The sequence below is a fragment of the Planococcus citri genome, chromosome 3, assembly GCF_950023065.1.
Source record: "Planococcus citri chromosome 3, ihPlaCitr1.1, whole genome shotgun sequence".
Lineage (NCBI taxonomy): Eukaryota > Metazoa > Arthropoda > Insecta > Hemiptera > Pseudococcidae > Planococcus > Planococcus citri.
Window position 1 is genome coordinate 8,218,728 of NC_088679.1, and position 12,688 is coordinate 8,231,415.

General features: G+C 33.7%; 1 protein-coding gene across 1 annotated transcript in view; it reads right to left on the minus strand.

Annotated features, from left to right (window-relative positions):
- Positions 1-1,130: 1,130 nt before the first annotated feature.
- Positions 1,131-12,688, minus strand: part of LOC135840501 (homeobox protein aristaless-like) — a 131,784-nt gene continuing 120,226 nt past the window's right edge. The window contains exon 4 of the mRNA XM_065357090.1: positions 1,131-2,007. Coding sequence (XP_065213162.1) covers positions 1,450-2,007 — 558 coding nt within the window. The 3' untranslated portion in view covers positions 1,131-1,449. The remainder of the gene's footprint in view (positions 2,008-12,688) is intronic.

A 12,688-nucleotide genomic window follows, 5' to 3' on the forward strand; every position in this document is an offset into this window, starting at 1 on the left:
CGGATTCTCGCATTGAGAACCTAAAGGTAGAGTGAAGGGGGGGGGGCTAAGCTTCAAAAAGATCAATTTTTCAGTTTCGATACTCATTTTTGATTCGATCATGATAGATTTTTCAAAAAGAATCCATTTCCTCATCGCCGTTCAAGAACATTTTAATAAGTACCTGAGGGCTTTGTTCAATCGAAAAAAATGCAAATGCTAAAATGATCTGAATGTAGGTATTTAACTTTTTTTTTGGACTGAGAATCAAAACGGGTCAATTCCTGTTGTTTTGGGTTGTCATATTTCACGTCCACGCGTGTCAAATTTTCCTGGCGTGGACTTAAAATCTTATGTTGGGATCACCTTTCGATGCCCTGAAACTAATTTCCTATACTATTTTGAATTTTCTAATACCCAACTTAGATCATTTTTTATACCCTCTGAAACGTGAAAAAACGAACTGTCTCCCTTCCAGTTATTATCAATTCAATTAGAATCAATCACTTTTGTAGATCTAACGAATCATAATTTATTACGGACAATTTGTGGACAATGGTTGCATAAAAGAGATGGGAAGGGGTCAGATGAGCATTACAAAGAAAACGGAGGGTCGTTGGAAAAGCTAGAATTTGGATACGTTTGTAGATTTTCAGAAATATAGCTTTAAAAAATTGGAGCATTTTTCCCCTGACTAGACTGCGTTTAAAAGTTAGTCAAGGAATACCTCAACGTACTTATTCAATTACGTACTTACCTGTGAAATAGCTCGTCGTGTTGAAATATACATACATACAACATACTCGTAAAAAGATCGTAAACGTGAAACATACCTACTCGTATTTTGCGAACCTTGTGATAAAATTATTATCTACCTATTTTTAGCTCGTGGTTCGTTTCGTTAAGGACTGAACAAATATTTCCAATAATTTTTGTAAAAAAGTAATGGTTTTTTCCATTTCTTTTCCGATACGAGTAAATTTGAAATATAGGTCAACCATGATTTTTGCGAGTAGGTATTTTAAAAAAATCTATTTTCGTGTTTCTTTTAATTGTTAGTCCAAGGTCTTCGGCTGTAAAAAAAAAATTGAAAATCTGTTTTAGCTATATGGCTGAAAAAATGTGAAAAAAATTAGGTACTCAAATTATCACGTAAAACGAAATGTATTTCTTTTGAAATGCTCACTACTATATTAACTAATATACATTGCAACATAAATTTCTTAAATAAAAAGAAAAAAAAATAAGAGAGATACTAAATGAGAGACAAAATAAAATTCTAAGACACACAAACACACGCAAAGGAAACAAAATTTTAAACAAAAGGAAAAAGGAAAAAAATATTCAACAAATAATCATATTAAATCATTAATACAAATACATAATTATTTAAACAAGGCAAAAGGTGAGGAGAGAAAAAAACCACCTTAATAAACTTCTCGTTTCGTAATACTCTTTAATGCAATAATATTAACTAACAAAATCATCTTTTCTGATCAGTTCTGATCTCAATTCGTATTCTCGAGCTGCTAGCCTGAGTGCAGCTATGCTCGAACTTCGGCGATCTATATCAGGAAGCGATTCCGGCGAGGAAGACAAGGTCGGGGTTGTCGGCGATAAAGCTTCCTCCGACTCGACCGGACTAATGGCCGAAGGATCGGCGGTCATTGGTGGTCTGTGAGCGGCGCTGATATTGGCCAGTAACGTATGAAAGGAATTATTCGGATAGACGGCGGCGCTGGCTGCCAGATGACCTAGTAAAGGCGGAGGTCTAGGAATATGCGAACCGTGCCCTAAAAATAAATGGCCAGGGCTCAATTGCGGATATCTGCCGATGAACGGATCGTGCGGTCTTCTGTTCATGTTGAAGCCGACGTGCACGAATGGATTTGGAAGCGATGGAGCTATGGCGGTTTGCACATTGGCCACTGTACCGGTGGTGCTGTTTATGTACGGATTATAAGGATGCGCTTGAGGGCCTACTTTTTCTTGCTTGCGCCATTTCGCTCGTCTGTTTTGGAACCAAACCTATAGGAAAAAAAAAATTAAAAATTTTTGAGTATTTTGTACTACCTTGTATTGAAAAAAAAAAAAACAATTTTAAGCCACAATGTATAAATGGAAAGTTTTTGGTCGAGAATCTTATCAAAATTTTAAACGTAGGTATTTATTACGTGGGTTTAAAATACAACGTTAGCAGGTAGCCTATATTCGAGTTATATTGATAATGGCAACTCAAGGTTTCCTAGAAATTGATTTTATAGCTTAGTTATTCCATTTTTAGTTTATTGTTCCTTTTTTTTTCGTTTTACGTAATTCCGCAATCGAGTAACTCTATCGGAAAAATACAATGTTTAAGCCCGCGAACTGGTCTGCTATGGACGGAGGATCGAGAACAAAATGTTACCCATTCTATTTGATTATAACAATATCACTTTTCACCATAACTTTTGACAGAATAATTTCCTGCCATGGAACTCTCGTAATATTTCATATCCTCGTACACAATAAGTTATAGGTACTTGGTTGTATGGCGTGTAGTTTAAATTATCGCTCTTTAGACGTACAAATGACCCTAATTAGAATTATTACCAGGCACCTATACGTGAAAAGGAAATATGTTCTGGGGAAGTAGTCACCTAACTCATATGGCAAATTGATTATACCATGTATTAAACGAGCGAAAAATTTGTCAAATGTTTCTAGTTTTTTCAATTTTCTTCGTATTGACCAAATCGATTGTAATTTGTCAACGAATCGAAAATCGATTTTTGAAGACAGAGAGAAAGAAAGGATTAGTTATTGATTTGAAAAAACGAAATGAATATATAGGTAGGTATTTATTTTTGACGAATTTGTGATTAAAAACGAATCAACTCGAAATGAGCACTTTGAATTTTTTATTTGAACATTTTTTCCACACTGAACGATGTACGATTCCTCCCCCCTGCTCCCTAATCGAAAAGGTTATTGAAATACGATAGTAGATATTTCGGGGCCCAGGGGTAATTATCATCTTTTTGTGATGCTGAAACTCCTGGTATAATAGGACAAAATACTCGTAGGAGGGGACAGGCAGGGCAATAAAACAAAATATGACCACGAATTTCGATTTTGCTGAATTCAAATTGATCTTACAGCAGTGTATGTAATCAAAAATAAATACTGCATGACATTTTTTTTTTTAATCGTATTCTATGTTGAAACAATTTCTTTCCTAATTTCACTTTCTCAATAAGTATACATAATATTTAAAATTGTAAAAATTATACCTACTAATGAAAAAAATGTTGTTTGTCAAGTGACCACAAAAGTGTGTCAATTTTCAACTCTTTTTTTCAAAATTTTGAAAATATCTAGCAAACTGATTTATAAAGTGACGAAGTGAAGAACTATTCCGGAGTTGAAGAAATTGAAATCACAAAATTTCCAAGTCAAAAAAATTGAAATTTGAATTCAGTAAAACATTTCTGAAATTTCCTCAGTTGATTTTATCCAATGAAGACAAAAGCTTTGAGGGTTGCCAACAATATTTTCAATCCAGCAAGTCCAGTTTTTGTCTTGGTTTTTAAAAGTGCTGTTCCCCCTTTTTTCCCAATAGAACTGCAAAGTGCAAACTTTGAGTTTTTCAATTTATACCCTTTTTTGGAAATTTTTTGAAAAAATTCATTGCAAAATTCTCATGCTTCAAATTCACAATTCAAAGTTCAAAATTTACCCACTTTTTAGAACTTCTCGTTTCGCTGAAATTACAATAAATTTCTAAAAATTATCTCCCCTCGATTCGCTTGTGCAGAAATACGTTCCTTCCCTCTGTTAATTTTCAAAGAACAACATTGCATTTAAGTATAAAAAACCAGAAATCCGTTTAAAAGTACGATCAATCAAAACGTGATTCGAAGTTCGTAACCAAAACTTTTTAAAAGAATGTTATCCATTCCTTTTTCATTTTTTCAAAAGAAGTAAGTAAGTAGGTATCTAGGTATTTTTCAGAGGATCAATTTGCATTTATTTTTCAGAACTAAAACCTTGAAAAAGTATTATTTCATTAAAAACATTCAACAGAAGTTTAAGAATTTGTTAATCGAAAAAGTAAAACTGCAAATCCCTCTGCTTCCGCCCCCCCCAATGAGTTCCAAAGGGTTTGAAAAATGCCCTGCCAATAAAAAATTGAAATAGTAAGGTATTTGATCGCCTTCCAGCTCCTTAAAAAATCCTTAAAATTTCCGAAGAAAAAAACAAAAAAATTGACATGTAAAATTTTAATCGTCCTTCCCCCTTCCTTTCTCTCAAAAAAGAAGTCTCCGAGTGTTTAATATAATGTCCTATCAAAAGTTCTGTTTTCTCATTTTGACATTTTGTTGAATGCTTTTCCATATTACCCCGCATTTGTTCTCCTTTTTTGTCAAAATTGCCAGAGAATTCACTTGTTTACCGAAGTTGCCAAAATATTCTGCTCGCTTATTCCCAAAATTGGATAAAAGTCCTGTTTTCTTGCCCTTTTTAAAAAGTCACGTTTTTTTTTCATCTTATTTTTAATCAGATTTTAAAATTTTTTACTTAATTTTTCCTAATTTTCGTCGAAAACGCCAAAACCTTGACTCCAGTAAAAGTCTATTATAGAGTTTTGAATCTGAATTTCTGTAACATTCCCATCGAGACTGTGTTCATGAGATGGGGGTTATCGAGAGAAGTAAAAGTTTGATTTCTCGGCTCTCCCTTCATCGATTTTTTTCATTTAAAAAAAATGTTATCATTGGTCTTGGAGCTAATGGAGGGGGGGGGGATGTTCTAATTCTAAAGTGCTTACTTCAAGAGTAACTGAAATTTACAAGTTCATTAGACTTTTCATCTCCATCAAGAGCACTTATTACGTACAGTTTTTTCCGTGGAGAAATAAATGGTGGTGATTTTTAGAATTTCGATTTTTTTGGTGTGTATTTTAGAATTTTAATCGTGATTTTGAATAATTTGTTATGAATTTTTTGTTGTGATTCTGGATGAGTTTTTCCTCAATTTTTTTGAATAATTTTTCTGCTGATTCAAGTATATTTTTTAAAATGATTTCAAATGAATTTTGTAATGATGATTTAAAAATTCAAACAAGTGAACTTTTTTTTGTGATTTCGAATTTAAAGTATTTGGGGGGGGGGGTTGATTCTAAATGAGTGAGTTTATTCAACTAGTGTTGATTTCGAATGAATATTTTTGAGATATGGATGAATTTTATCGTGTGATAATTTCAATAGGTAACATTTTTTCATGGATTTTCAGAATACATTTTTCGACGACGATTTTAGTTTAGAATTTTTTCGTAGTAATTTTTAAGGATTTTTCTTTTGATGATTTTCAGAATAATTTTTTGATGGTTATTTAGAATAGATAATCTTCAATTATTTATTGAAGAATTTTCGTGGTGATTTCGATTAATTTTTTTTTGTGGTACATTCGAATTAATTGTCTTTTGGATAAATGAATGTTTCAATATAAGTTCTTGTTCATGTTGATTTATATTTAGTTTTTCAGTGTCTAGTTTTAATGAAGTTGAAGCCGAAGGGGGCGATCACGACAAATGCATTTTTTGATGGGGTTTTAGAATTTTTTTCGTTGGTACCTAATTTCGTTTGGAATTTTTTCGTGATCTCGAATGAAATTCTTTTGTGGCAATTCCAAATTAATTTTTTCCAGTTGATTTCGGATTTTAAATTGAATAAAATGTTGAATTCAATTCTAACGATTTTTTAGTGGGTGATTATGAATTATTTTTTTCGTGATTTCAAATAAGTAGGTGCATTTCTTCATGGTGATTCAGAGTTGTTCATTTTTTGGTAGCTAATGACTAATGAGCTATTCAATTTGAAATTTTTTCGTGATGACTTCAAATTAATTTTTTGAATTCCTACGATGATTTAAAATTTCATTCTGTCGTGGGACGCTCTGTATGCATTTTTATAATCGCGAGCGTATGTTTTAATCTCGTAAAAAATCTTTGTAGTGGAAATTGAATGAAAAAAAAAAAATACTCAAACGTACCTGTTTATATTATGTATTACCTTTCGACAATCTAATTTAGTTAATAATTACCACCTATACGTATACTATTTACTATTCGACCTTGAATTAAGAGCACAGTATCCGAAGAGATGTACAGACGAGGGGCGATAAACGAAAAAAAAATTAAAAACTTAAGGTGAATTAATACAAGCTATCCTGTATGGGCAAGCTACAGTATATTCGCTAATTTTGATCTTCTAATTAACAAAATACCGAGTAGTAATAAGTATAGCCGCTCGGCAAGCAGCAATTGTACAATTCCAATGCCATTAATGGTAATTTTTCTCCCTGAACGGTAATTTGAATTTACCCAACGATAATGTTGAATTAGCCTATAACGTCGCTGGTATATCATTAATAAATAAATTTAGCCAACTTGAGCGCGCAGCGCCGCTAATTTGTCGTAATTATTAATGAATGACTCTCTTCATAAAGCTTTATATATACCTGGGTATGGGTAAATTAAGTCGTCTGTGTACCTTACTACATGTATGGCGGATTACCGTTGTAAAATAGTATGAAAAAAAAATCTTATCAAACATCATCGACATGTCCGCCGAACCACTCTACTCCCCTGCCCCCTATACTGCCTATATACTTTTGTGAAAACCAACGCTCCGTGGACGAATTATACCTAGACCGACTGCATGTCCTTTCTTAAGACCATTTTCATCATTTCGGCATCACACAATCGTATATACCTACTCGTAATAATTTGTTTCCGGTTTCGGCGGCTGAGCCGGCCGGTCGCTCGCAAATGTTAAAAGAACACTGCTGGGTCGCCATGTATTTGTACATATTACACGTATAGGTAGGTATATTCTACAGGCTTGTAATACAGTTCAGAAGGAAGGAGGGAAGGGAGTTTGTGAGCGAATATGTCGAACCGATATAATAATAAGGATAATCAAATAATATAGGATGTGTTTAATACATAATTTCCACTCGAACCTATTATTTGATAAATACGTGTATAGTATATCCTGCGAATGAGCTACAAAGTTGATTTTTTTTTTGCCCATTCTACACCTCAGCTCCCTCCTCCTGTTCGCACAGATGCTCTTTTTATTTGAATTTTACCCCCGATAAATTTACTCAAACTGATTCGAGTTCACAGGTCGATAAAATTTTCAAACCTATCAATATCAAGGCCACCAATTTGGCGAAACGAGCCCACGAGGGTTATAATACGCATTTATTCGCTATACAATGAAAATTTTCATTAGATAAAGAATGGGGGGGGGGGGAAGTACGTAAATCGATGTATAGGAATGTTCACACCTATTTTATCATCGAAATTCGTTTATTACATAAATTCTTATACGGGACCTATAATGGAACGTGGCGTAAAGATAGGTTTTTGGCAGGCTTCTTGGCGATCGCGAGCTATGCAGTTTGCGGTTTAAAAGAAGCTTCCAGTGTTCCCCTCCGTCCTGAGGGGATTATTAATGTGTAAACCTACACTTAATATTATAAATTATGAGGTTATTTTATTAAGCGGGTTTTTATTAGTTTTGAATTATAGTTGTAGTACAGTACAGGTCGCGTATCGTTTATGGAAATTTATAATTAATAGGTAGAGAGATGTTGGCGATTTAATCTATCTTTTTTTTTCATTTCAATTTTTGTACCGAAGAACCAGTTTAACGATGGAAACTTACAGTTTGACATTGGAAGGTGAAGAGGGGTAATGGGTGTTTTTTCAAAAATTCGTAATGTACAAAATTGAAACTAATTGTATAATTTTTGTAAGAGTTGAGTTGGTAGTTTGATTGGGATTAGATTTTTAAAATCCTGAGCTGCTGTAATAAAGGGGGAGAGGTGATGATATCGAAATTTTTCATTTTTCAGAATAAATATTCAATCTGCAACCTTCCCCCTCCTCCACCCAATATTTTTAGAAGAAACTAAAATTTGAACATTTTATAGGCCTACGCTGCGAGTTCTACAGAAATCTTGAAGAGGTGATAGGATGCTCAAAAAACAGCGATGTTGTATTTTTGTGATGGGAGATTTCTACGCCAAAGTCAGTAACAATCATGGTAGCCAAGTAGTGGGGAGGTATGCATTTGGAGAGCGGAACGAGAGGTCGAGAGAGGCAAAATGCTCATAGATTTTGGTGAAAAACATGATCTAATGATGAAAAGGCATTTGATCGTGTTAACTGTGAGAGGATGTTGGAAATCCTGAAGAAGTACAACATTGATGACAAAGACCTGCGAATAATAAGGAATCTGTACTGGGAACGGAGTGCAAACATCAAAATTGAAAATGTATACTCGGAGAACGGATGTGCTACATATAAAAAGAGGGCGAGGCAGGGATGCCTGTCATTACCTAGGCTGTTTAACTTGTATGCAGAGGATGAGGAAATTATGAGAGAGGCAAGAATCAAGAGAATGGGACTCCAGATCAATGGCAAAAGAATCAATGAAATAAGTTACGCAGACGACAAAGTGATTCTTGCTGGAACTGAAGTGCAAATGCAAGTAATGATCGACCGAATAAACAGCACTGGATTAATAGTATCGATGGCTTGGTATAAATACCACATAAGTCCAAAATCCTAAATTTTTCAGGAGAACAAAAAAACATTTAAAACATTCATATCTTGTTATTTGCAGTTTTAGATTGCATTATTATATTTCAGAGGTCTTAATAGTAGGTATAGCCTGATGATATTTTATAGGTTGATCAAATATAATTAGTTGATTGAAGCGCTTTGAAAGGACATACTAGGTTTCTAGAGACAACATACGAGATTTTCATCATTTATGTACTTACATACCACTTACGTGGTTTTTAACAAGGACTTACAAGGTTTTCAAATTTGAAATTGATGAAATTCTTGTACTTATGGTACCTTGTATGTTGGACTTACGTGTTTTTTAATGTTGGATTTTTGCCGATTAGAGCGCTAGGATGCGTTTTAGACTTACGAGGTTTTTAAATTCGGATTCCTTGTTTTTTAAACTAAAGAAACCACAAAAAAGGCATTTTTGAAAAAAACTGGACTTACAAGGTTTTTATACCAAGCCACAGGGCCGGACCCATTGAACACGTGGTCTACCGAGATATCTCATTTCAGCCTCCTGATTTTGGGCTCCTCAATTAATCTGCCAAATTTTTTTCTCCCCTTTTTTAAAGTGCAAGACACTGAGCATAAAAATTCATTCAGAATTTTTTTAAGTGGCCCAGTTTTTACCTCATCGGCCCAAAAACGTCGCGGCCCACCGAGATTTTCTCAGTAACTCAGTGGGTGGGTCCGGGCCTGCCAAGCCATCGGTATATTAAGTGACAGGCGCATTACTGTCCAATCCTGTCGCGTACACTAAGTATTTTAATTTCATGTGAGAGGAAAATAAATGCTGAAATTTAAAAAAATGGCTGATTTTAAATTTGTAAACATGTGCTGAAAACAGTTACTTTCCTCCCTAGGGAGGAAAGTATCTGTTTTCTGCACAAGTTTAGATAAATGAGTTAAAGACGTATTTTCCAACCACAAAACTGTCTAGGAAACTACTCATTTTCCCAATCATATGAAATTGAATGTATATTACATGACAGGAGCAGAAAGTATGCGATTAACGAGTGCAAAGTTTAAGAAGCAAGGCAAAACCGAGTGACTTAAATCGCACAAGTCAATCGCGTTACCGTCCAGTCCTGTCGCGTATACTATTTTAATTTCACATGATCGGAAAATGAGTAGTTTCCTAGACAGTTTTGTGTTTGGAAAATACATCTTTAACGCATCTATCAAAACATGTGCGGAAAACAGTTACTTTCCTCCCTAGGGAAGAAAGTAACTGTTTTCCGCACATGTTTACAAATTTGAAATCAGCCATTTTTTAAAATTTTAGCATTTATTTTCCTCTCATATGAAATTAAAATAGTATACGCGACAAGATTGGACAGTAACGCGATTAACTTTCCGCTCCTGTCACGTAATATACTATTAATTTCATATGAGAGGAAAATAAATGCTGAAATTTTAAAAAAGTGTTAAGTAATTTAGAATTTGTAAACATGTGCGGAAAGCAGTCACTTTCCTCCCAGTTACTAAGGAGGAAAGTAACTGCTTTCTGCATTTGTTTAGATAGATGCGTTAAAGATATATTTTCCAACCAGAAAACTGTCTAGGAAACTACTCATTTTCCGACCATATGACATTAAAGTACAGAATGAAGGTAAACACAGACCATACCAAGGTTATGAAATTCACTAAGAAAGAAGATAAAGAGGTGAAAAATTAACATCTGAACACTAGAACACTAGAAATCAAAAATGTAAATCAGTTTAGAAACATTGGAGTGCGGATTAATAATGATGGTAGAGATGAAAAGGAGATCAAACCATGGATCGGAATGGCAAAATGCGCGTTCAATAATCTCATCAATGTGCTTGGAAATCAAACAATGAATCAATGTTTGAGGAAGAGAATTATGCAATGTTATGTATGGACCATTCTGAAGTATTCCTGTGAAACATGGACCATGAGCGCAGAATGTGAAAATAAAATATCAGCTTTTGAGATGTGGTGCTACCAAAAGCTACTCAAGATCTCATGGAAGGACTCAGGCCCCGCCCTGACCCACCCACCAAGTTACCTAGAAAATCTCAGTGGGTCCCGACATATTTGGGGCGATAAGGTAAAAACTGGGCATCTTAAAAAAATTCTGAATGAATTTTTATGCTTAGTGTCCTGCACTTTAAAAAATTAGAGAAAAAAATTTGACTGATCAATTGAGGAGCCCAAAATCAGGGCAGCTAAAATGGAATATCTCAGTGAGACACTAAATTTTACCGTGTTCTTGGGTCCGGACCTGGAAGGACTTCATCCATCACCTACACAGAAGTCCTAGCAAGAGTAGGGGCAAAGAAAACTGACATTTTAAAAATACTTTACATGCAAATTATCTTCCAATTTTATTTTTTTTGAAAATTTTCCAGTAAAAAATTTGACTTTGTTAATTTTTTTGTATGTGTGGGAGGAGGGGGGTGGTCCAGTGAGGAGCTTTCTGAAAATTTGGTTGAAAAAAAAAAGGTACCTAGTGAAAAAAGCAGTGAAAAAAAAAGTTCTGGTAATTTTCAATTATTTGGAGGGGGGTCAGTTTGACAGATTTTATGCCACTTTCTGCAGTTTCGTCGAATCATCATTCAATTTTGAGAATTTTCTATCAATTCTTGGTACTTATTTTTCAATAATCTAAGCAATCTGTGCCAACATTTTCTCAAATTTTGGCTGTTTTCCGATGGTCCATTAATTTTTGATATTTTTGAGTGATTTTCACAATCAATTTTACAATTTTTATGATACTTTATTTGTGAATATTCATTTCTGGCTCTTTATTAAACGTCGAGATCATCAGAATCAATTTTTATGTCTAGGACCATTATAATTTCATATTTCTGTTGAGACAGATCAATAATTTAATAACCAACTAATGCACCTTAATTTTTTCTTTGTTTCAGGTGAGTACAAATTTCCTTCCAAAAATGATAGAATATGAACTGGTGTATGAGAATAAGTAAGTAATTTTATTAATGCTTGATATGAGAAAAGTTGAGTGAGTCACTTCTACATCTGTAACCTTTTATTTTCAATGGCAAATCAAAAAAAAAAAAAAATTGAAAATCAGCTGAAATAATTGTCTATTCTATTAGGATTAAATGGAGGTGATCTGATTTTCCGAATAGGTACGAATTTGGAATCAGTAGATCAAATTTTTGAGTGCTCAAACTATTTGATTTTTAATGAATTTTTAAAAAATCGAACTTGGCTCAAAAATGGAAAAAAATCTAAATTTCACCAAATATGTACACCAAGAAAGTGGAAATTTGTTGTGTGCCCTATTTTCGACCTGCCAAATTGATTGGAAATGGTTTCGAACCATTTCGAGTCGTAGTTCTGGTGAAGCACCATAGCAGATTTTTGAAAATTGAAATTTTCACAACATTTTACCCTATTGAGTTGTTGAAATGAAATTTTTTGCTTAGTAGCCCATTTTTAATATGCCGAGTCGATTGAAGATACGTAGTTTCAGGCTATGCCAGAACCTTCGGGTATGTTTTGAAAATTTCAGATTTTCTAAAAAGTGGTCTAAAACCATCTAAATCAACTTGGTCATCATTTTTTTTCTTCAAAATGCAGGGTGTATCTAACAGGTAAGTAGTGAAAGTAGTGAAAAAATGAAAAAATTCGAATGGGCTACCAAAACCTTTTAAATTATTGAAAAAATTGACGACTGAAATTAAAAAAATACGTGGTAAGTATACAACTTTTCTTCCAATTTCAATTTTTTTTAAAATTTTCCTGTGAAGAATTTGATTTTGTTAAAACACTTTGTATGTAGGTATGTACCTATTTTACTACAGCATTTGTGTTATTCCTTAACCAGAAAAAACAAGGTGAGAAGGGATAGCAGAGCTCCTTAATACAACGCGTGGTTAATTACTTACAGAGTAGTAGGCATTTTATATACGCGAGGTTAAAATAAATGTGGTAACTTATAGACTATTTTTATGATCGATGTTAGATAAATTTGTTGATTCGAAATTAAACACGAATAAATTATAATAGCGAATTGGAAAACGAAAACGATAATTATCGAGTTAATTGAACTTTCACTCGAGTATATTTAAAAGTATACCTATA